The sequence below is a fragment of the Limanda limanda genome, chromosome 13 (genome assembly GCF_963576545.1).
Source record: "Limanda limanda chromosome 13, fLimLim1.1, whole genome shotgun sequence".
NCBI lineage: Eukaryota > Metazoa > Chordata > Actinopteri > Pleuronectiformes > Pleuronectidae > Limanda > Limanda limanda.
Window position 1 is genome coordinate 9,512,146 of NC_083648.1, and position 24,128 is coordinate 9,536,273.

Genomic DNA, 24,128 nt, shown 5'->3' on the forward strand with positions numbered 1-24,128 from the left:
CACATTACATCTGGCAGTTTGGTTGGTCTCAGCATGAACGACACACCCTGAAGCTCATTTGGTCATTAGTATCAAATAAATCAGATGACCCATTTATCTTTTGTGTTTTTTTACACAGAACTAATTATCAAAAACAAACAGAGGCTTCACTGTATTATTTCCTGAAGCACACACACAGTAACACATTCAGAGACTTGCTGTATACACCTGGATAACTCTTGGATATTTGCAATCTGATATAAAATACTTTTTTACTTTCTTTAAACTGCATTTTAACCTGTATAACAATTTCTTTATTTCTGATGATTATATGACTATTTTGTGAAGCACTTTGTAATTACAATTTTGCAAAGTGCTCTATAAATTGAGATTATTATTATTAGAATGAGAAATTTGCAGTTAATCCCACTGATGTTTGAAAGACATCTAATTTCAGATTTGGGACCATGCATGCAGGATTATCCATTTTACACATATTAAACATATAGAGGAGTTCACATTATTTTCTGCTATAACTTCTTTCACCAAACAAAATGCTGCGGCTCGCTCACAGCATCTGTCCGACAGCAGGAAAACCACTCTGAGGTTTACGTAACAGTCATTGGCTGAACTCCTCAGTGACATGGAGACATGTATGTCTCTGCAGAAGTGGGTCAGACGTATGAAGCCGACACAGTACAGCTCATTTCCCAATGACAACTGTAAGAAAAGACCAAGTGAGAAGTTCCAGTTCCAGCTGAACTACGTTTTACTTTTCTGTTTAATATAAAACAATTGACTGTATTGGGCTTCCTTTTGTTTATTTGTGAAAAACTGAGTCATAAAAGTGTTTCAGTCTTTTACATATAATACAGTTTTCCTGATCTTAGGTCATATTTCAACATTTTAAACACACAAACAAATGCGGAGAAAATTATACCAAACTGATATTACTGTACTGCACTGTGGTTAATTATATAGTAATGCATTATTAAGTAAACTATGAAAAATCAAAGTGTCATAAATAAAATGAAAAAGTTCAGTTTATCAACATATAACAAAGATAGCATTATGTTATTTAAAAGCTGCCATAGTATTTACATAATTTCACTCAACATGTTGAATGTCCTGTCGGGAGGCTCGAACATGTTTGTCCATAAAACAAAAGTGAAGAAAGAAAAGAATAAGAAGACTATAAATAATACGCTTCACAATGAAGCAAATCGAAAGGCTCCAGTGTTATGAAGCAGAATACTGAACAACATCGTTCATTAAATTCATCCTGTCAGCTTTTCATCTGTCAGTCAATACTTAAAGCAACACTATGTCCCTTTCACTGAGCAACAGCGCCCTCTGTAGACACACGTGTGGTGCTTCTATTGGGCACCATATCTGAGCAAGTACCTGGTCTTGTGTGGAGGAAAGAAATGAAGCTCTGACTGAACACAAACACAACTGAACGATGTATATTACCCATAATCCCTGGTGCCCTGAACCAGAAGAGTTGCTGCTGTGCCAATTACACCAAACTCTGTTTGAAATTCGTCATAGTTAAAAGTTTCCTCGCTGAATAATGTAGTTTTTTAAATGACTTTGTAAATGATCCAAAGTTTGGCATTACTTTTTTGAATTGCTGGGTCTAATCTTGTCAAATTACATCACACTCACTCACCAAAGTTACAGAGCTAGAACAGATGTGTAGGGTGTGGAGTGGGAATGGAAGCGGCACCATTATCCCTGCTCCAAATCAGTGAACCATCCAACTAGTTTAGAGGCTGCTGGGTAAAAAAGTTGCATAGTGTTGCTTTAATGGATTTTATAATGTTAAAATCTTAATGTAAATCATTGAAAAGTCTGTGGCGGGCAGGTGTCTTTTCGTCACTGCTGGCGGAGCAGTTACACCTGCAAGACTGGATCATCATCACCATCCTGCTGAAGGATTCTCCATTTTGGCATCTGAAGCTCACGGGTAGCGTCTGAGTCCGATGCGGCCGGCAGCATCTCAGCCCCTGTGAGCACGACCCGCAGTATCTGGGCTGGTACTTTTTCAGGCTATGGCAACCTGCGTGGGACAGTTTTACACGGCGGCCGGCCTTTTCCATGTGGTTGCACTTCTGACCTTTCTGTTAGAAGAAAGGTAGAAGATTCCGTTTTTTCGCAAAAGAATGCTCACTGTGCTTTACCATGAAATAATCAAGCTGTGTCTAAGGTATAAAAAATGGATATTAAATATTTGGGGTGTACCTTCAATCTGACGGAGGTCCTTTGGTTGCGCGGGCGAACTTTACAGATGCGTGTCTCTTCCATGAGTTTGCACTGAGGATTGTTGTTGGTCAGCCTGGTGGACACGCCGGTGCCACTGGATTTGGAGCAGGCGGACCAGGCTGTGGTGTGAGACACACACTTGAATCCTCTGGCGGAGATGTGGCTCACTGGGTGACTCCTGAACGCTGATCAGTTGAAAATGCAAACATTTAAGATTACACAACACATAATTTGATGAAATTGTAAAGGACAATCATAATAATGTCATCTTCATATATCCAAATATGTAATTTCAAACGTTTCCTTGGCTGCTTCTTAAAGCCTTCAACAATCACTCACCAGCTGTAAGCCCAGATTCTCCTCTCCACACAGGCGCCAGCTCATACTGGTTGGTTAAGTCGTTTTCAGACGTTCTGTATTTGCCGTCATTCTTTCTGTGCTTCTTCCTCAGAGAAATCTCTGGCTTTGCTTCCTCTGGGCAGACTAGCTGTTCACAGCAGCGTCCCGGCACCTTGACCCTGTCGGGTTTGGCACAACCCAGTTTGGGCAGCATGAGCTCACGAGGGCACAAAGAGACACATCCCACAGCGCCGTCCATGCAAGTGCACTGGTGTTTGCAGTTCAGACGGAAGATCTCTCCATTCTGGTAAATCCTGTTGTTATACTCGCAAGTTCTTCCATCTGATTTAGCTGTTTTACAGAAACACGAGTAGAGAGTCTTGAAATAATACGTTTTAATTGAGTGAATTGATTTGAAAGAAACATTGAAAAAGAAAACAGACCTCGACAGATGCCTTTAGCAGAATCACATCCACCTCCAAAGTTGCACTCCAGTCCCTTCGTGTGGTCGCATGGCTGCGAGGTGCTGCAGTCTTCAAAAAGCTGCCGAACACAAGCCCTACAGCATCCACAACCGTCCAGCATGAGTCTGACTCCGGCTGCACATGTGGGGCCTTCAAGGGGACAATGGCAGTCCTTTGGGCACGAGGCCGACACCTGAGGTGAGACACACACATTGCCAATCAAGAGTTTTGCCCCTGAAAGCGACCATCAGCCCAAAACACATCAGATGAATGAACAGGGATTATTTCCTCACCAGAGTCAGGCAGAGGATCTCTACAAAGATTTTCCACATCATCAGAAGTTGAAGTTGTCTCTCACGAGTTAATAACCCTTCTGTCTATTTATTCTCACACCAGACCCGACGGCGAGTTGAAGAGTGCTGGCTCTTCCCATCTCCTTTTATACGCTCGGAAGAAGTTTCTCTGAAACATATGATCGGAATGTTTCTCCTAGCGTCCTCCCATAAGCCCAAAAGAAGCCGCCCCTCCTCCTCCTCCTCCTCCTCTCATTCAGTGAGCCAAGAACCACCCTGTCTGATTTCCACTCTGCCCGGGGTCTCCCTCCAATTCATCCATTTTCATATCTGTTCTATTATCCAAAAGGAAATGCTTCCTACAATGAACCAAATATATAGAACTTGAATTGAAAAAATAGATATAAATCCTTTTACGCAAAATATTATCACCAATATACATCTTTAACCTTTGGTTATTTTTTAGACAAAAAATCTTGATATTACAATATAATAAAAGAAAAATTTGGCAGAATCAACACTAATGTAGAATTGTGCGTTTTATTAGTTCAGTCTCGGTTAAATCCATTTTAAAACAAATTTCTGCTTTATATGTTGGGTTAAAAGCCTATTCTGTCTATTTAGCTGGTTTTTTTTTGGGTTCTTTTGTATAGAAACAATGTGTTCATCTTTCTTCTCTTCCATGCTTTTTTTATATGAAAGATATTTTAACCTTGATGGGACTTTTCCTGGTTAGATTAGTAAGCAGGAATAAAAGAAGGACAGCTGGAGGTAAAGTAGTACTAACTGGTTTTGTTAAGGCCAAAAAAGAAAAAGTGAGAATAACATTAAAACCTGGACTCAACATCGGGGCACCACAAGTTCTGATATAAATATTGAAGAGAAGCTACATATTTCTTTGACCAACTGAATTTCTATCTCAGACGAAACCGTGTTTAGACTGCAGCCTCTTGTCTTGGCCGAGCGTTTGTGTTTTTTCCAACTTTGCGTGCATGCAAATTCCCAGAATCCTTTAGGGTGTGCGTGGATCAGAGCTTGCTCGGATTCAATATTGAACGTCTCGGAATCCTTTGTTTGTTCTGAATGAGAAACATGCACACACAGAAACAAGAAAGCAAAAAGAAAACTTGAGCGACGCCTGCGGCAACATTCCTCTCAGGATGAACATTGCAGGTCTCTTTGAAACAGCTGCCAGGAGAAAAAAGCATCTTCTTTTATCCACATCAAAGAACAATGAAAACTATCAGGGAAAGAAAAGAAAAAAGTTTCCTTTCATTACAACCTGTGTGAACACGAGGCCGACCAGGGAACACTGGCACATGCCCCTTCTTATCTAACTGAGGTTCCAGAGCCAGTTTGAGCCAGAGCCAGTTCAGGCAGATGAGGAGCGAACATGCGTGAGCTCGGTGCATCCACTGATTCCTGGAAATCGCTGACTGTTGTGTTGTGGCACTGGAAACTTTTCCCTCCTGTGATGTAAAGAATTTGCAGAACCGTAGATGACAGAACATGCAGCTGGAGGAGCAGGAAAGGATTTCATGTTAAGCACTCAACTCCCACAGAGCAGCATGTGAATGTTTCTTCAAATTATATTAATATTAATGTTAATACAAGGATAAAAAGGGTTTGTTTTTGGCATAGTAGAAGTTTACCAAACTAGGATTTTAAGTTGAGCTATTGGGCGTTTACAGGTGATTAGCAGGTGCTAGCAGGTTAGCTGGCCGACATCCACATGCAGGCACTTACAAAAATGAAATGCCAGTCTCAGATTCTATATGTTTGCACTTTCAGAAAATTTGGACACGTGATGTGATCCAATGAATGAATTTCTGATATGGCAAGTCAGAAAACTGTGTGCTAAGTTTAGCATAGAAACTAGAAGCTAGCAAACAGCAAGATCTCTCTGGTAATTTTATGATCTGGAAAGTTGGACCAGTAAAAAAGAAAAATTGGCAAAAATGTAATCATAAATCAACAGGCTCAGCAAACCTAAAATGCTAGCCAGCATGGAAAGTGCTATCGGCTAGCTCTATTCAGTCAAAGGTGCTCCCTGGGCTTATTTCTGCACTGAACTTTTAAGGTTGAACTGTTTTTTATGGACTATAGAATTGGGGCAGGTGGAGACAGTATGTTCACTAATTTTAAAAATTCAAAAAAATGTCAACAAAATCAAACTCACATAGATTAAATTTGCCCACAGAAGCAAATCTACACTGAAGGCATCTTTCTGGGAAGTTTCAAATGATGCATCTTGCAAGTAATTGTTCCTGTTTGATGTTTTGCCAAGAAACAGTTCAATCATTTAGGCCAAAAACCACAAAAATTGTTTTATACTTTGTAGATTAAACAATGATGCAGCTTTGAGTTGAAGAAGTGGTGGCTAATCGTGGTATAAACCATATAACAATTGGAAGAAAACAAATGTATAATGTATCAAATAAGAATGAAGCACTAATGACTTAAAAGACCACATTTAACGTGTTTTCTCTCATCTTGCTGCCAGGTTCCTGTGGTCATCCATTGCAACTGTAAAGCTGGATTTACTTATAAGAGACGTTATGCAACGTCAAGTTATCCATACTGGAGATTATCCTATCAGGAAGATAAGGCCTTTGTTGTCTTTGTTATCCCCTTACACTCGATACTGTGAGCCATCCTACTGTAATTCACATCAGTCCACATTAACTAGCTGTAGTTAATTGCATGGCCCTTGGATTTGAAGATGACATTTAATGGGATGTGAAGACGTTGGGTGGGCAGATGGTCGAGATGATGACTAGTCGGAGAAAAGGAGAAAAAACACCTCAACAGGTAATTTGGTGATTATGTAAAGATTCATGCTAAAATACAAATGCAAAAAAAAAGAAAGAAAGAAACATAATAGGGGATTCAAATTATGAGTCTGAACCTCCGTTCTGTTGCTCAGTGTAAAACCCCAGTGGCTCTGAGAGAAGCTTGTTCTGGTTGTTATGTAGGAGCAGGTCATACTCTGTGGCACAGACGGGGAAGTCCAGATATGATTACAAATCCAGTTCATTACATCATTTCTATAAATGATTCCCTTTGTCCGTCTTCCGTTCCTTGCAGCGCCCATTCCCGAGTCAGAACATTGTGTTGGTGTGAAAATCTCACTGCTGATTCGACATTATTTCCAGGCTTCTGCTCTCTGCTGTTCGACTCGAATGAAATGAATAACCATGAAGCCTTTCCTGGATATTGTTAGTTTCTGCGGACGCTTTGTAGCCATTTACCCAAAATGTTTCTCTTGTGTAGAGAGGCTGATGTACGCACGGCCTGACCTTTTAACACCAGACATTTAAAGGGCATCGTTTCTGTTGTAATTCTCCCCCAGAAATTGCTGGGATGCATCAGCAGTCACGTAGATATCGGAGCCTGTATTTCCCCCTCTCTTTCAAACCATTATCATTACGCAGAAATAAACCCTCAAGGGCAAAATAGACGGACGTGGGTCTGATTCAAAGTGAGTAAGGATAGCTCTCTGCTTGAAGATGGTGTTTTACGGGTACACAGTCTATATTACACCGCAGAACATGACAAAACAGGCCAGACAACAATCTCCTCAGGGAGCAACTGTCCTCAAACAGATCCTGGTGTATCATGAACAAAAGGGAAGAGTGGAAATTTGACAATTTGTGACTTGTGCTCTGATATTGTTTACAAAAACAACTAACTGTGTGACAGCTGCTCTCCTTCTAATATCTAATGCCAGCAAATTCCATGAACTAGAAAAGCCCATTTAGGCTGATGTGTTATCGGAGAATAGTGATGCAGAGATAATTTCAAACAGCACTAGAATATACTTATAAAACATGCCCATGTTGGTAAAATATTATAAGTTACTCTTTAAAACTCTGAGGTACTTGTAGTGGCAGTTGCTAGTTACTATTTTGCAGATGAAGATTGTACAAACCAAGTGTTTTTAACTTGTCACTGTTTTGCTTTGGTTCTTATCCATTGTGTTTTGGCTATAATTTTTTTTCTTGTGAGCTTGTTTACTAATATGTTTACTAGGGTGCTGAGAGCTCCATACAACATGTAAAATGAACTGTATAGTAGGTTCAGCATTGCCACCTAGTGGAGCCCATCAGAATACCAGTTCACCTGCATTAGAAATAAACACTTGAGATCAATGAACAGTCTTTAATTGGTATTCTTTATTCAACTCTTTTTATTATATTACATCTTCTGAATTATACTATGTTGACTTTTCTATTGCTCATTTCATATTTTAAGTAAAGTAATTTGAACAATATATGATGAATTGTGTAGCTCCAGTGCCATCTGGTGGAGCTCATCAGAATATAACTTCACCTGGATATGAAACAGGTGAAATTAACGACTACCGTATCTAACTTGTCCACTACTTTTTATTCTTTATTCACACTATTTGTATTTTCTTCATGAATTTTTCTTATCTGTGTGATCCAAAGTTGTTTTAACAATTTGTCATCTTCTATCTTAAATAAAGTTATTTGAATTCCCTCCTTTTGATAAATACACGTGTTTTGTCTTGTCCAGCAGCGCCACCCAGTGGAGCTTATCAGAACAACACGCCACCTGTATCAGAAACACTTTAATGCTCTTGAAATCCCCAAGCACGAGTCCAGACGATGTAAGTTGTGTAGCAGTGTCCTGTTGTGGTAAACGTGTTTTTTTTTTTTACATTTTAAAACATTGTATTTAAATAAAGAGAAACTGTTTCTACTTCTCCTCTGGCGCTGACGTAGAAAGAAAAGAAAAAAAACTTCCGGACACAATCAGGAAGTCCGGGGACTTTTTATTATTTCCTGTGGCTTCTAGAAACAGAAAACCTGAATGGACAGTGGGCTCGGCATCTTTAAACGACACAGAATCATGAACCGAACCGATTAACGAGCATCATCAGTTCATCGATGTGTTTCGACTCGTTTATTTCCGGCTGATAAACTCATTCACGTCGTCGTTCGATACCCGGAACACCTGGATTTGCAGTTTGCGTGAGAGAGGGATGGATGTTCCTCAGATCACTGAAGATGAGATGGCAGAGATTAAAAAAGACGTGAGTAGGAAGAGTCAGAGAGAGAGTGTGTGTGTGTGTGTGTGTGTGTGTGTGTGTGTGTGCGGTTATGTGTGTGTGTGGATAATGGAGGTTTTATCAGTGTATGATCGCACTTGTCTCAACCTCGGCCTGTGTAAAGAGGAAATGAACCACCATTGTGTGTGTGTGTGTGTGTGTGTGTGTGTGTGTGTGTGTGTGTGTGTGTGTTTTTGTGTGTGTGTGTGTGTGTGTGTGTGTGTGTGTGTGTGTGTGTGTGTTACAAACCATTTATGCCTTAGAGACGGTGAATAAAAATTTTTGGATTCACATATAATTAGAATATTTAAAAATGAAATCAATACTATTCAAATTTATATTTTGATTTATTAAAGAAAAGGCCTACCCGCTCAGATGCTCCGACAACTGTTTATGGGAGCCATCATATCGTCTTTCAAACAATGCAGATTTTGATCTTTCGAAAAGTCTCGGGTTATGCAGATGACGGTCTCCTCTTGATTCACAGAGAAGAGAGAGACGGCAGAGTTGACGCAGCTGCTGGGTAGAGATGTGAATTTAGAGGAGAGGTGGACATCTCTATAATCTCAACCACCAAACCAGCAGCTGGGTTACACAAAAACTACACAACTCCCTGTACAAAGCGCATATAAATGGCTCAACAGGCTCATCTCCAAGTTTGGGAAATCTGAAATAACCCAGCATTTCTCTGTGGTTTGGTTCCCTGCTCGCTTTGTTCTCCTTCTCCCTCTCCTGCTGTGGATCTGCTAGGTGCTGACCAGACTGCGGCACTACCTCTGCGAAAAGATCCGGGCCGAGCGGCACGTCGACTACCTGCGCTCTCGTAGGATCCTGACACGGGATGATGCAGAGGAAATCAGCTGCAGGACCACGCAGACCAAGAGGACGGCCATGTTGTTGGACCACCTGGCCGACAACCCCCGGGGCCTGGACGCCTTGATTGATTCCATTCGGGAGTTGCGCTCACAAAACTTTATCGTCACCAGGATCACGGACGAGGTGCAAAAGGCCAAAAATGAGAAGATGGAGTCTCTCAGGGGTGAGTGAGCCACATCATGGTGATATCTGTTTGGTATTTTAAAATCTATTCCAAATTCTGGATGGGTTGAGTCAAATTTCCTCCCCACCTCTCCTCTCTTTATCCATCACGCCACAGCAGGTGCTTCCAGTTCGTCATCCGACAGCCAGCTTTGCACTCCAAGCCCGACCAGCGACCCCGCCGCAACATTTTCAAACAACTCCACCATGCTTTTCCACCCAGACGGAGAACGCAGCACTTTCTCCTCAGACGTGGTCGGCTCATTCACCCTGCCGTCGTTACAGAGAGGCGGAGACTTGTCCTCCGTGGCTGTTGCTAACATCGCCGTAGCGTCCTCCCCTACCTCCTCCAGCCTCCCGAGGCCGGGAGACCCCGGAGCTCCTCCGCTGCCTGATGAGGGGATGGTCGAGTCCCCCTCCAACATAGACGTGGCAGGGTCGGGGTGCACCAGCAGTGGCGGGGACCCGAACTTCCAGCCGCTGCGCTCGCGCTCGCTGACTCCCACAACGTCACACCCAAAAATGTTTTAACCTCACACCTCAATTAGACAGTTCACATGGGACCAACTGGCACAGACCCCAATTAATCAACTCAACTCGTACACAAACACATCCTTTTGGTGTCCCTCTTCTTTGTGATTAGGGACTTTGTGAGAAACGGCTGCCCATGGAATATTTAACATGTTAGCACTAAAGTGATCAGCTTTTTGGATATAAATTACAGACATGTTGTCTCTGGGGACGGGGTCGTGTTGCCAATTTGTATCCTTAGTATTGGGATGAGGCCAAAATAATAGTTTTAAGTATACATGTACAGTACATGTGTTTCTATTTCAATCTTTTTATGAGACCTAAGAAGTTAAATGTGTAGAACTGTTCCTAAGTAAATACAGTTTAATTTGGAAGACAAATATTTATGTATTGAGAATGAGTTCATGCATTTAATGCGAGCTTTCAGTAATTCTTGGTTTTCTATTCTCATTTAAGGCAAAAGTAGAGGTACTATGATCCGTTTTTCAATACCACATGTTTAAAAAGAATAAAATCTCTGTTAATGTCACTTTGAGAGTATCCAAAGGTACAGAAGCAGATCTTTTTTAACTCTTTTGCATAGAACTGCAACCAGTGAATTACTGAAGTGTTCCTTCAAAGAAAAGAAATCAATGAAAATTTGTGCTCAGCATAACAGGACCTTTATTTCTTTTTATCATGGTATTGAAAGTGGTGTAATAATATTTATTCTTGCTTTGTATCCAAGTCTCAAAAAAACTAAAACAAAACACACAACAATTTCGCAGAACAATTGTGGAAGAGCAGTCAGGCAATGAAGGTCTGAATTTATTATTATATGTCCTATAATATATTTCTCGTTGCAAGTTAGATAGTGTGCTGTAGCTTTTTCACAAGTTAAGGGTAAAAAATGTTGGTATGTGAAGACCCAAAATAAGACCGTAACCAAAATGTAGTGCGGTTCAGTTCCCACCCGGACTCATCCATCTCCCATTCAAGATGTGATTTCTTTCTGAACTCTATATTGTGAAGAATTGGCTGCTAGTTTGTGTAGTGAGAGAAAATATGTCACATACACTGGATTGACTACTTGAGCATATACTATACGTCTTGTCTTATAGGATCTTATACCAGAGACGTGCAGCTTGAAGTGTTTTCTACTTGTTTCTATGCAGCATTAAGTCGAGAAAAAGTCATTTAGAATTTGTATCACTACAGATAATATGGTTAAATACACATGGTGTAGTGCTTTTTACTTTGTTCAATTGTCTTGTACAATGTATCTCATACTAAAGGTTTTCTGTATGAATTCTACTTCTCTTTTGTCCTTTGTTGGTGGCTGTGTAGTATTGTAGAAAATAACTAACACATTTTATCTTGGCTCATTTGATAAAGCGAGAACATATTATCGAGGTGACATTATGAAATCCTTCAAAATGATCGCTCAGACTTTTCGAAGCTCTGGATGAATATTTAAAAACTGCGGTAGCACTGAGTAGAGTGCACTCCTTCGCCAACGCCCCAAAGTCCTTTTTTAAATTCAATTAAGCTGTACAAGATTTCACACACTCATAGAAAGTAGTCCCTTAAATGTGCCTGATATTTATATATTCATTCATAATACGATTATTTCTTGAAAGTGGTGGATCAGCACTTAAATTGAATGAGTTCTTCTTTGCCAGATACTATATCCTTTCACCGGGTTTTGTGGAAATCCGTTCGGTTGTCTTTTTGTAGTGTTGCTTACAAACAAACAGACGGGGCTGAAAACATAACCTCCTTGGCGCAGGTAGTTAACCTAATCCCAGACTTGGTCGTTACACATACAGTATCAGCCTGGATGGTGTAACTGTGAGCTCTGTCTGTGTTTTGGAAAAACTGGACGCAGAGTGATGCGTCATCGTGATGACAGCTTGTGTCTCCACTGTCTCGTCCTCGCACACAGCACTCGTGTCCCTGTTGGACTATTTGCTCTGTGGCTGGTGCACTGCAGGCGTCAGCAGGTAAATCCCTCCTTCATTATTGATCATTTATATAACTGTATCTTAAGTTTACCTCAAAATGTAGGGATTTTATTCTCAGCTAAACATATATTCTAGAAAGGAGTATTTAATAGTTAATAAATGTAAAAACCTGTTTGTTGTTGGTATTTCTTATATAAACTTGTCTCTTTCGTGCTCGCTGTGGCAGGCAGGGTTGCCACAAAATGACTAAATGACACCGAAAAACTCTTCTTGACACTTTAGAGCTGTAGTTGCTTATTTTGATTCATTCAGTTTGTATGACAGTATCTTCGTGAAGACAGAATGACATCAGCAAACTTATGCAGGAGAACCAGTTTGATAAACATCAGAATGACTGGAATGGCTAAATCCTTTCACCTCCCCCTTGGCAAAATTCTAAAGTATGCTGAACCTTTAACAATGAAAGAAGACAAGCACAACCCAAACTGTACTACTCTTTCTTTTCTGCCCTGCACTCAGTATAATGGAGGACTCTCAACCCCTGAGGTCAGAGGGGAGGAGGCAGAACAGCCACTGCAGGTGGAGCGCTGACACTCTGGAGTCCACGGTGGTGGAAGATTTCAGGCGAAGGCTCAAGTACTTCTTCATGAACCCCTGTGAAAAATACAGAGCCAGGGGCCGCAAACCGTGGAAGCTGATGTTGCAAATAGTGAAAATTGCCCTTATCACAATCCAGGTAGCGTATAAAGTCCTTTATATTTCAAAAAGAATGAATACACACATTATTTTAGTCTTTTTTTTATTTGTCTTCTTGATCAGTTAGTGTCTTTTGGCCTGAGCAACGAGATGATGGTCACATTCAAAGATGAGAATCTCACGGCCTTCAGACATCTGTTCCTCAAAGGATACAAAGATCACCGTCTTGGAGGCTACGCACTTTACACGAAAACAGACGTTTATGATCACATCTACTACATCATCAACCAGGTACGGAGAAATGTTGATAAATATTGTGTAACATGCAAAGTTCATGGCAAGGAAAAAATGTGTGTGATGTCTTTCTTCAATTTGTCGTTTTAGTATATCAGTCTCCAAAACCTGACCGTAGGTAATCTTGCATACGAAAGGGTTGACGGGGAGAGCACTCCTCTGACTCTCTGTCAAGAATTTTACAGAAACGGCAGCATTGATCCTGGAAATGAGACCTTCGACATTGATCCACATATTGATAAAGGTACCAAAACCTAAAACTGCTACGTAAAGACAACAAAAAACATGTATTCAGAGTTACGAATGGCTGTATAACCTGTTTATTTAATCTCAGCAACTACAATGGGTTGTGTCCATATTGTTTTTGAATAGAATGTATTTATAGAAGCTGATTCATGCTGACAATGGAACATAATCCCACTGCGGATTTAATTGTGACTCCATAAAAGAGGAAGCTTGTGCATAGTGGAATCAGAGGTTTGAATGTGGAATAGTTCCCCTGCAGAACAATATTAAATGTACCTAAGAGATGTCAAAATGATTAGTTGGGTTTAAAATGTTGGTCGGTATCGAAACTGGACGTCTCTGTTGGGATGCATGGATCCAAAGCCCCATCGGCTGAAGTCGAATTCAGGTATCTTCTCCTCAGGATTCTTCAGCTCAATCTCAAAGTAGGCCAACACCAGGAAAACAAACTGCTTAATCTCACTAGAGGCAAAGAAACGCCCGGGACACATGGAGACCCCAGAGCCCCAGGGTAAGGTGTAAAACTTCACCTTCTGCCCATTCTTGTAAAAGTCTGTTTTCTTTCTCCCGTCAGGATTCAGAAAGCGGTCATATTTGAAAGAATGTGGGTCAGGGTGGATCTCTGGGTCAGTGTGAACAGCAGAATAAGGAAACACAGCCAATCTGTCACCTTTGCGGAGGAAATATTCACGCTCATCTGCCATCTTGACGGTCATATCCTGGAGCACAGCTTTGGTGAGGACAGGTGCAACAACGAGGCGGAGGGTCTCTTCCAAAGCACTGTCCAGGATGGGTGTTTCCATCAGCATTTCATAGGTCAGGTTGATAGGAGGGCCACCACGTCTGACTTCCTGCCCTGATTCCTTCAGAACCTTATCAATCTCTTCCTTCACTGCTTTCATGGCTTCTGGGTGTTTCATGAGGAAGAGGAGCAGCCAGAATGAAGCTGGCCCTGTGTTGCCCAGAGAGGCCCAAAGAAGCACGAACATGTATCTGCTTATCATTGAGTCCTTCATACCAGTCCCCTCTAGATGCTGGTGCGTGTCCCCGATCCAGCCATTTACTTCGTTCTTCATCTTCATCTTCTGCCCTGACAGAGTGTTCCAGAATAGATCCATCAGCCTCCTTGTTTCCACCCTTTCCCTCGGTGAGAGGACCTCGTAGGGCAATTTGGGGAAGAGTTGGTCAAATTTACGAAACTCTTTAAACAAGGCCTCAGATTCCGCTCTGTCTTTCTCTTTGGCTTTCTCCTCACTTTCTTCTGACTTGGGAGATGCATTGCCATACAGAGATAAGTAGCCGGCCCTGAAAAGGATATTGTAGCTGTATATAAACAGTCCATCTTCTTTCCAGCTGCTTTGGTCTGCTGCTGAGCCGATTTCATGAGACATCAGATTCAGCAAATTATCCATCACAGCTTGTGTCAATACCTTCAGGCCGTCCCCCTTGAGGTGCTTGTTGCTGAAGACCCCGAGAGCATTGTGGTCATCCCCCACTGCCACATATCCAAACACTCTGCGCACCAGCTGTTTAGCAAACCGTCTGAAGTCCAGCTTTTCTCGACTCTCCTTAACAAAAGCCCCAAACGACAGGGGATCCTGAAGGAATGTGATATAACACCCTCCCAGCTGCACTGTGAACACATCACCATGTTTTTGCTTCATCCTCTCGATGAATTTTAATGTGTTTTTGCGAAACTCCAAGACATGACCAAGCCAAGGGATGAGCCCCTTATCCAAAGGGGGTTCACCTGGTTGGTGCCGTCGAAACACACCAAGTAGGTAGAGTCCTCCAATTAAACAGGAAAGTAAAGCAAGAAGGAGAGGTAGCAGCAGTCCCATGACTGATTCCTGTAACAGACACAGAGTGATTAGGAGTTAAGCTCCACATCCAGCTTTATGTAGAGAAATGTTGCTCCTCCCTTTCGTGTGACGTCAGTTGTGGTCTTCAGGGGATTGCATAATCAGTGGACAAACAATTAAACATATCACTGTTGTGTTAACAGAATGAAGAAGTTAGTCAGACTGGCTCCAAACAACCAATCCTATCCTGTTGTGGATTTGTGCTGAAAATAAACACAAATATTCAAGAGTTTCTTTGCTTATGGTGCAAAACCAGTTAGATGTGAACAAGGTTCACAAGAAGACAACTACTTTAGGTCATACTTTCACTGTGTAACATTCACCATAAAGTAATCAGTGAATCATGAATTTCCTAGGAAGATAAATATGGCCACATCTTACCTTTTCTCGTTTGTTCAATGAAATGTGTAGGCCTACCATGTGTCCACAATTTCACTTGGAGCAGTTGCTGATAACACAATAAACAAGTAAATATACACACATCAACCAACTTAACAGAATAAAATAAATAAAAACATATACGTTGTAAGGGAAATGTAACATTTGACCACAATATGATCATGGTTACGTTCCGTGCCATATGACCCTGCTGCATGTCCTTCCTCCTCAACCCCCCCCCCCCCCCCCCCCCCCGCTGACCTGAACTCACATTACACATTAACAATAATTACCAACACTAAGTCATAAAGAAGTAACAATATTCAAATGACACTGTCTGATAGCCAGTTAAACACTCCTTAGGGTCTTTTACGGCTCCCTGAGTCTGGTATATTTATTTATCAACAGTTGTTTAAATATGTACTCAGCATAACAAACACCATATGTAAAGCTGCATTAGCAAGTTGTGTTGGTCCCTCAACCGCCTTTTGAGTGAATAAAGTGAACAACATGAAAAGAATTTGACAAAGCCACGTTTTCAACATGCTGTCCCATTTGTCTATGTAGCATGTCGAGCCTTCTGGGAATCCACACTGGTCACCAAGACATTTGAAATGAGGACACTCCATAAATAGGTTATGATAAGATGAGAAAGGTAAAATAATATTAATTTAGAGCACCTGATAATTAAGCAGCAACACAGTTCATAATCCTGAAAAGACAGTTCATGATCACGTTTAATATTTGAGTCACAGCTCAATGATGTGTCATTGTCACAAGTTGTTAAATTATTTACAGATACTGTATATTAACTGTCCCTTACCCCCTAAGCCTAACGGAAATTTTCTGATTAAGTCGTATTAAATGGAACACACAAACCCTGGTGTCTGCACAAGAACTATGGAGCTGTAAATATGATGGGACCCCAGCCCTGTAGCTTATTAATGTTTAATAAAAGATGTTAATTCAAGTCACAACTGGCTCTATAACCTGTGTATTTAATCTCAGCAGCTGCGATACGTTTTTTTAATGGAATGTATTTATAGAAGCTGATTCATGGCGACAATGTAACATAATCACACTGTGGATTTAAATGTGACTCAGTAAAAAGAGGAAGCGCGTGCATAGTGATCAGAAATAGCAATCAGAGGTTTGAATGTTGAATAGTTCCCCTGCAGAACAATGTTAAATGTATCTCACTGTTGAACAGGTTGTCTGTATTTCCTCCTCACAGACTGTACGTCCATTTACCCCGAGCAGAAGCTTGACAACAGCAGTTCTCTCACACACTTCAACTTCTCCTTAGACTTCCAAAGGTGACTAAACTGAAAATACAGGTTTTCTGCCAGTCGATGAGTGCTGCCTGTTGATACGTGTGTGCGTGTGTGTGTGTGTGTGTGTGTGTTTGTTTGTGTGTGTGTGTGTGTGTGTGTGTGTGTGTGTGTGTGGGTTTAGGCTGCTATCAGTGAACATCTTCCTAACACTGAAAACCATCAATCTGCAGACTGTGCGGCACCAGGAGCTTCCAGACTGTTATGACTTTCATATAATGGTTGGTGACAATGTTTGCCAACTGCCAAACCCTGATTTGAGCTTTTAGGTTTGTTTATCTAGAAATTGTTAGCTACATCGCATTTTTAAACATTTGCATAAAAGCGTTGATTATGTTGTTGTAATATGAATGCTCCCCAAAATTGAAGCCAAACGTCTTGATTGCCCCCTGGTGGCCGGCTTCATAAATCTGGCCTCTGTTACGTTGGACCAAACCCAATGTAAAAGAACACGTCTAATAAATAAATTTGGCACATTGTTTTTTCTTCATTTTTAGATCGTTTTCACTTTGGATTCTATAAAAACCATGATGAAGCGTAATGATTGACAGCTGAGACGGACTTGCGATTAGTCAAGTGTGCTGGTATTGACGCAATTCCCCTCATTTGCTACTGTGCAGACTGTGGTTTCAATTGGGCAAGATGGTTCATTTCTAGAACTTCTTTCTGGATTGTAGGAGGAAGTAGAGACATGTCGTCTATCTTTACATACAGTCTATGTTTCCATGCTCGGGGAAAAAAGTCACCAACAAATGACTTAATTACCTTTGTTTTTTTCCACAGATCATGTTTGACAACCATGCACACAGTGGAAAGATAATGGTGGATGTTGAAAACGATGTCAGAATCTATGAATGCAGAGACTGGAACGTAGAGGGCACTTGTGAGTTTTTCCAATAAATGTTTAAATCATCGCCATGTAAGAGCAATTATTTAAGAAGCATCATCTAAACTCTAAAATGTGGTTTAAATTTTCAGCTGGGAAGAACGATTATCTCCTCCTGTGGTTTGACTCTGTGGTCATCCTCGCCTGCCTCACCTCGCTCATCCTCTGCACCCGATCTGTCATCAAGGGCATCCAACTCCAGATTGTAAGTTACAAATTTTAACATGTACAAGAGTTTGTGCCTCTAGTTATTAGTGCAGTAAAAACACAAGTTGTTTAAATATTTAGATTTAAGTCATTCATGGTTTACTGTTTGCTCTATAGCTTTGAGCAAAGTCAAACAATATTGAATATACATTGGAACTTGTTCCTTCCAAAAAAAAGTAAACGTGTTATAGTAATACCATAAGGCCATTTACGACAACCTACCACAGACAGAGGCCATTACAAAAGTATAATAACATTGATGAAAGAGGGGGGAAAGCAGGATAATAATTTTACTACTACTACTACTAATAAAAATCTTAATAAAAATAATAATTTTGATATTAATATTCATAATCCTAATAATAGTAATTATCAACATTTTTGTTTAATTTGCTTCTCATTATGTATCCTCCTAAATCACGTTTGCAGTATCTATCACATCACTGCTGAATATTGAATATGTGCATCTAGTGAGATGTGTCAGTCAGTATCGGCTACTATTTAGGCTTGAAATGAATCTCTCCAACAAAATAGTTAAACATGCATTAAAACACATCAAATGTAAAACCCACACCATTGTGTGATAGTCACTGCCGCAAAGTTAAGGTGAATTCAATGTAAAACAACAGAAATATATTAAAGCTTAAAGAGATATTCAGAATCATACATTTTTTGACAGAGATGTCAAACTGATTGGTTGGTTTAAAATGTTGGTCGGAATCGAAAACTGGACCTCTCTGTTAGGCTGCATGGATCCAAAGCCCCATCCGCTGTGGTCGATTTCAGGTATCTTCTTCTCAGGATTCTTCAGCTCAATCTCAAAGTAGGCCAACACCAGGAAAACAAACAGCTTCATCTCATAAGAGGCAAAGAAACCGCCGGCACACATAGAGGCCCCAGCACCCGGGGCATGCAGTGCCTTAGGTTCTTTAAAGGGTCCATGAGTATGGTGCATTTAGTTTTTGACACAACAAACTCACCAGTTGTTTAAATATGTACTCAGCATAACAAACACCATATGTAAAGCTGCATTAGCAAGTTGTGTTGGTCCCTCAACCGCCTTTTGAGTGAATAAAGTTAACAACATGAAAAAAACTTGACAAAGCCACGTTTTCAACATGCTGTCCCATTTGTTTATATAGCATTTCGAGCCTTCTGGGAATCCACACTGGTCACCAAGACATTTGAAATGAGTACACAATAGGTTAAGATAAGTAAATAATAATAATTAAGAGCACCTGATGATTAAGCAGTAATTTAGTTCATAATCCTGCAAAGACAGTTCATGATCACGTTTAATATTTGAGTCACAGCTCAATGTCTGGAGGCAAACGGCCAGGGAAAGTGTGAGATAAGGCGAGCACACCCAGTGTGAGGCTTTTTCCTCTGCTGGTATGTTTTTTTTTTTCTTATATTGTTGTTCTGATGTGCCATTGTCACAAGTTGTTAAAGGATTTACAGAAACTGTATATTAACTGTCCCTTACCCCCTAAGCCTAACGGAAATGTTCTGTCGTATTAAATGGAACACACAAACCCTGGTGTCTGCACAAGAACTATGGAGCTGTAGATATGATTGGACCCCACCCTGTACATTTTCTAGACCCTCATGATGGTATGCACTTACTTTTATAGCCAAAACAATAAAATAAAATTTAAAAATGTATAAATAAATGGAAGACACCAAACCATTGTGTTAAGCTGTAGAGTTAACTCACTGTACAACCCGGACTGTTATAACGACTGGATGGGTTGTGTGATGTGGTAGCAACAAATTTATTGTATTCTTATAAAAATAAAACAAAATTATAAAGGAATCTTTAGGACAATGGTCATTGAGCAGTTACACGTGCTTTGGTCTCTGCAACTATAGCACCACCTACTGGTTCATACATCTAATTGGAAAACAAAGCAGCAGTTGCATCAGTTAAACCTTCAACCTGTTTATTGACAGATCAAAGGTTTATTGAATTTGAACTAAAAAGCTTTTTAATGTTAAATCAAAGACGTTAATTCGTACACAAAAGAGGGCGTGTTGTGTTTATGGTAACCAGTTTAACACGTTTTTTTTGTATGTAATGGCATAAATTACTCTTAATGAGAATACAAATCTAATTGTTTCTGAGTCTACCAAATTTGACGGAAGCAGCCATTCAATTCTTATTTCAAATCATGACCCTAATCCACTGTCTGTTAGTTCATGGTAATACCTGGGTAATACTATCAATCATACATAAAATTACCGATTTACATGACATTTCTACATCTCCTCAGACTTTTTGAGTAGTTTCACAAAAGTTCTGACCGTTTCTCCTCATCTTCTGTCCTGTGAGTGTTGTCCATCCTCTGCCTGCCTCTTCATTAATATGACATACATGGGCAAAATGCATCCAAATGCTTAAGATCTGATCATACACAGTTTTTGGGTTCATGTGCACAAGAATGTGTCAATATTATGTCACAGACTGCTGCTGCCATAGATGAGGCCACTGTTAATTATGGTAATGTCCCGCAACATAGTTCTGTGTAACACTTAGAAAATGTAATTGAAGAGTAAAAAAAAATTAAACATTAATACTGAATCTTTTAACATTTTTCGTTTTCTCATCAAAATGTTGAGGCAAGCAAAAATGTGGATGTCGATGCTCTTTAAACAACACTACTATGAATATGAGTTATTCCTTTGTTTGTGTATATTGGTTTAATTGATCAATTAATTGAACAATGTGCTAATACCTCTTCTATGCAGGAGTTCAACACATTCTTCCATGCACACTGCAATAAAATTGTCACTTGGTCGGACCGCATGGAGGTTGTGAATGGCTGGTATATCCTCATCGTTGTCAGCGACACGTTGTCCATCGCTGGGTCAGTGCTCAAAATTGGAATACAGACAAAGGTTTGTTGCTTGGAAATTAAAACCTGAACAGATAAATGGTATACTATGTAGTTATGGATCGATTAATACATGTCTATGTTTGCAGCTTAACTAATGAAATTGACCTGGTGCTTCCTCGATATCATAAATCCGTTGTTCTCTATCCTATGTTGCAGTTCCTGACAAACTATGATGTGTGCAGTATCCTGCTGGGAACAGCCACAATGCTCGTCTGGGTCGGTGTGATTCGTTACCTTGGTTTCTTTAAGAAATACAATGTAAGACCTTCTTCAGTGCTGCATTTTAATTTTAAACCATGCATCAGCTAGCCTGATGCAACAAATTTAAAAGGGTTCCTTCCTGATCCACAACACATCCTTCCACCAAATTGTGTGGTGACCCATGCAGTAGTATTTAATTAACAAACACAGATGAAAACGTCTTGGCAGAGGTAATAATTGAAGACATTTTATTTCATTATAGATCTTAATCTTAACCCTGAGAGCCGCATTCCCAAATGTGATCCGATTCTGCTGTTGTGCGGCCATGATCTACCTGGGCTACTGCTTCTGTGGCTGGATTGTTCTCGGGCCTTACCATGACAAGGTATAACAATCACATTCATAACCTATGGCAAGTATTGTTTTGCTTTTTAATATCTCTCTGAAATCAATAATCAGAATGTATTTTTTCCAGTTCCGGACGCTCGACAGGGTCACAGAGTGCCTCTTCTCTCTCATCAACGGGGACGACATGTACGCGACCTTCCTCAGGATGCGAGACAAGAGCTACATGGTGTGGCTTTTCAGCAGACTCTACCTCTACTCCTTCATCTCGCTCTTCATCTACATGGTGCTCAGCCTGTTCATCGCTCTCATCAATGACACCTACGAGACCATCAAGGTCAGACTGAGACACAGATAATCACAGCACCAGTGTGGTATATTGCCGAACATAGACGTTATCTTTGCACTGGTCCGGCCTAATAACTGCAAAAACCTTTTTCTTTTTCCAGCATCACCAGCAGGACAAGGTGCCAGTGTCCCAGCTCCAGGCCTTCATAGCCGAGTGCAGGGACCAGCCTGAGTCTGGGAGGTACCAGACTGATGAGGAGCCGGCCTCCGGCTGCTGCCTGTCTCCATGCTGCTGCCTTAGATGAAGTGATGGGACGTGGCATGTGCCTTCGCCAGATGTTGGCCAAGAGTGCAAAAGAGTATTAGGGCCAGGCATAAGGGGGACCAAACTAGAGGAGGAAGGTTTTTCGTTTTGCATTTTGCGAATAAAGTGGAAATTAAATCAACTCCTTTGGTCCTTCAAATCCAGTTAGAGGAGCAGAAACTTCAGTTAAGATTCATACTTTATTATTTTGTGGTTCATTGTGTAATGATTGATTGAAAGAATAAATACATCCCTAACCCACCCGATCTGTCATCAAGGGCATCCAACTCCAGATTGTAAGTTACAAATTTTAACATGTACAAGAGTTTGTGCCTCTAGTTATTAGTGCAGTAAAAACACAAGTTGTTTAAATATTTAGATTTAAGTCATTCATGGTTTACTGTTTGCTCTATAGCTTTGAGCAAAGTCAAACAATATTGAATATACATTGGAACTTGTTCCTTCCAAAAAAAAGTAAACGTGTTATAGTAATACCATAAGGCCATTTACGACAACCTACCACAGACAGAGGCCAATACAAAAGGATAATAACATTGATGAAAGAGGGGGGAAAGCAGGATAATAATTGTACTACTACTACTACTAATAATAATCTTAATAAAAATAATAATTTTGATATTAATATTCATAATCCTAATAATAGTAATTATCAACATTTTTGTTTAGTTTGCTTCTCATTATGTATCCTCCTAAATCACATTTGCAGTATCTATCACATCACTGCTGAATATTGAATATGTGCATCTAGTGAGATGTGTCAGTCAGTATCGGCTACTATTTAGGCTTGAAATGAATCTCTCCAACAAAATTGTTAAACATGCATTAAAACACATCAAATGTAAAACCCACACCATTGTGTGATAGTCACTGCCGCAAAGTTAAGGTGAATTCAATGTAAAACAACAGAAATATATTAAAGCTTAAAGAGATATTCAGAATCATACATTTTTTGACAGAGATGTCAAAGTGATTGGTTGGTTTAAAATGTTGGTCGGAATCGAAAACTGGACCTCTCTGTTAGGCTGCATGGATCCAAAGCCCCATCCGCTGTGGTCGATTTCAGGTATCTTCTTCTCAGGATTCTTCAGCTCAATCTCAAAGTAGGCCAACACCAGGAAAACAAACAGCTTCATCTCATAAGAGGCAAAGAAACCGCCGGCACACATAGAGGCCCCAGCACCCAGGGCATGCAGTGCCTTAGGTTCTTTAAAGGGTCCATGAGTATGGTGCATTTAGTTTTTGACACAACAAACTCACCAGTTGTTTAAATAAAATCTCTGTTAATGTCACTTTGAGAGTATCCAAAGGTACAGAAGCAGATCTTTTTTAACTCTTTTGCATAGAACTGCAACCAGTGAATTACTGAAGTGTTCCTTCAAAGAAAAGAAATCAATGAAAATTTGTGCTCAGCATAACAGGACCTTTATTTCTTTTTATCATGGTATTGAAAGTGGTGTAATAATATTTATTCTTGCTTTGTATCCAAGTCTCAAAAAAACTAAAACAAAACACACAACAATTTCGCAGAACAATTGTGGAAGAGCAGTCAGGCAATGAAGGTCTGAATGTATTATTATATGTCCTATAATATATTTCTCGTTGCAAGTTAGATAGTGTGCTGTAGCTTTTTCACAAGTTAAGGGTAAAAAATGTTGGTATGTGAAGACCCAAAATAAGACCGTAACCAAAATGTAGTGCGGTTCAGTTCCCACCCGGACTCATCCATCTCCCATTCAAGATGTGATTTCTTTCTGAACTCTATATTGTGAAGAATTGGCTGCTAGTTTGTGTAGTGAGAGAAAATATGTCACATACACTGGATTGACTACTTGAGCATATACTATACGTCTTGTCTTATAGGATCTTATACCAGAGCCGTGCAGCTTGAAGTGTTTTCTACTTGTTTCTATGCAGCATTAAGTCGAGAAAAAGTCATTTAGAATTTGTATCACTACAGATAATATGGTTAAATACACATGGTGTAGTGCTTTTTACTTTGTTCAATTGTCTTGTACAATGTATCTCATACTAAAGGTTTTCTGTATGAATTCTACTTCTCTTTTGTCCTTTGTTGGTGGCTGTGTAGTATTGTAGAAAATAACTAACACATTTTATCTTGGCTCATTTGATAAAGCGAGAACATATTATCGAGGTGACATTATGAAATCCTTCAAAATGATCTCTCAGACTTTTCGAAGCTCTGGATGAATATTTAAATACACTGAGTAGAGTGCACTCCTTCGCCA

The 24,128-nt window shown here is 40.1% G+C and overlaps 4 protein-coding genes across 5 annotated transcripts; 2 read left to right on the forward strand and 2 right to left on the reverse strand.

The window, feature by feature from the left end:
* Window positions 1-1,811: 1,811 nt before the first annotated feature.
* Window positions 1,812-3,382, reverse strand: LOC133018489 (CCN family member 1-like). The gene is made up of 5 exons (XM_061084859.1): window positions 3,341-3,382; window positions 3,027-3,240; window positions 2,584-2,934; window positions 2,224-2,429; window positions 1,812-2,102 (listed from the first exon to the last, which is right to left on the reverse strand). Exons 1-5 carry the CDS (start codon window positions 3,380-3,382, stop codon window positions 1,812-1,814), a joined length of 1,104 nt encoding a protein of 367 aa, XP_060940842.1.
* A 4,752-nt stretch (window positions 3,383-8,134) lies between these two features.
* bcl10 (BCL10 immune signaling adaptor) lies at window positions 8,135-11,271 on the forward strand. Of its 2 annotated transcripts, none has more exons than XM_061084649.1 (3): window positions 8,135-8,399; window positions 9,165-9,453; window positions 9,571-11,271. In XM_061084649.1, the coding sequence occupies exons 1-3, from the start codon at window positions 8,349-8,351 to the stop codon at window positions 9,981-9,983; spliced, it is 753 nt and encodes a 250-aa protein (XP_060940632.1). In that variant the 5' UTR covers window positions 8,135-8,348; the 3' UTR covers window positions 9,984-11,271. The 2 variants fall into 2 exon arrangements, with proteins under 2 accessions (XP_060940632.1, XP_060940633.1); XM_061084650.1 differs by having other exon boundaries at window positions 9,574-11,271.
* A 1,178-nt stretch (window positions 11,272-12,449) lies between these two features.
* On the forward strand, window positions 12,450-21,862 carry LOC133018282 (mucolipin-3-like). The gene is made up of 12 exons (XM_061084602.1): window positions 12,450-12,662; window positions 12,746-12,913; window positions 13,007-13,160; window positions 16,637-16,718; window positions 16,858-16,954; window positions 17,517-17,616; window positions 17,712-17,824; window positions 20,575-20,724; window positions 20,880-20,981; window positions 21,187-21,309; window positions 21,400-21,606; window positions 21,719-21,862. Exons 1-12 carry the CDS (start codon window positions 12,450-12,452, stop codon window positions 21,860-21,862), a joined length of 1,653 nt encoding a protein of 550 aa, XP_060940585.1.
* Window positions 13,454-15,009, reverse strand: LOC133018128 (7-alpha-hydroxycholest-4-en-3-one 12-alpha-hydroxylase-like). The gene has a single exon (XM_061084443.1). It carries the CDS (start codon window positions 15,001-15,003, stop codon window positions 13,468-13,470), a length of 1,536 nt encoding a protein of 511 aa, XP_060940426.1. The 5' UTR covers window positions 15,004-15,009; the 3' UTR covers window positions 13,454-13,467.
* Window positions 21,863-24,128: the final 2,266 nt, after the last annotated feature.

Excerpts from the sequence above, each read along its gene's own strand:
- LOC133018282 (XM_061084602.1), top strand. The coding sequence starts at position 12,450 with ATGGAGGACTCTCAACCCCTGAGGTCAGAGGGGAGGAGGCAGAACAGC. Across the intron at positions 12,914-13,006 it reads TCTACTACATCATCAACCAG|TATATCAGTCTCCAAAACCT; the intron begins GTACGGAGAAAT and ends TTGTCGTTTTAG. Across the intron at positions 17,617-17,711 it reads CTGGAACGTAGAGGGCACTT|CTGGGAAGAACGATTATCTC; the intron begins GTGAGTTTTTCC and ends TTAAATTTTCAG.
- bcl10 (XM_061084649.1), top strand. The coding sequence starts at position 8,349 with ATGGATGTTCCTCAGATCACTGAAGATGAGATGGCAGAGATTAAAAAA. Across the intron at positions 8,400-9,164 it reads TGGCAGAGATTAAAAAAGAC|GTGCTGACCAGACTGCGGCA; the intron begins GTGAGTAGGAAG and ends TGGATCTGCTAG. Across the intron at positions 9,454-9,570 it reads GAAGATGGAGTCTCTCAGGG|CAGGTGCTTCCAGTTCGTCA; the intron begins GTGAGTGAGCCA and ends ATCACGCCACAG.
- LOC133018128 (XM_061084443.1), bottom strand. The coding sequence starts at position 15,003 with ATGGGACTGCTGCTACCTCTCCTTCTTGCTTTACTTTCCTGTTTAATT.
- LOC133018489 (XM_061084859.1), bottom strand. The coding sequence starts at position 3,382 with ATGATGTGGAAAATCTTTGTAGAGATCCTCTGCCTGACTCTG. Across the intron at positions 3,241-3,340 it reads AGATCCTCTGCCTGACTCTG|GTGTCGGCCTCGTGCCCAAA; the intron begins GTGAGGAAATAA and ends GTCTCACCTCAG. Across the intron at positions 2,935-3,026 it reads TGCTAAAGGCATCTGTCGAG|CTAAATCAGATGGAAGAACT; the intron begins GTCTGTTTTCTT and ends TCTGTAAAACAG.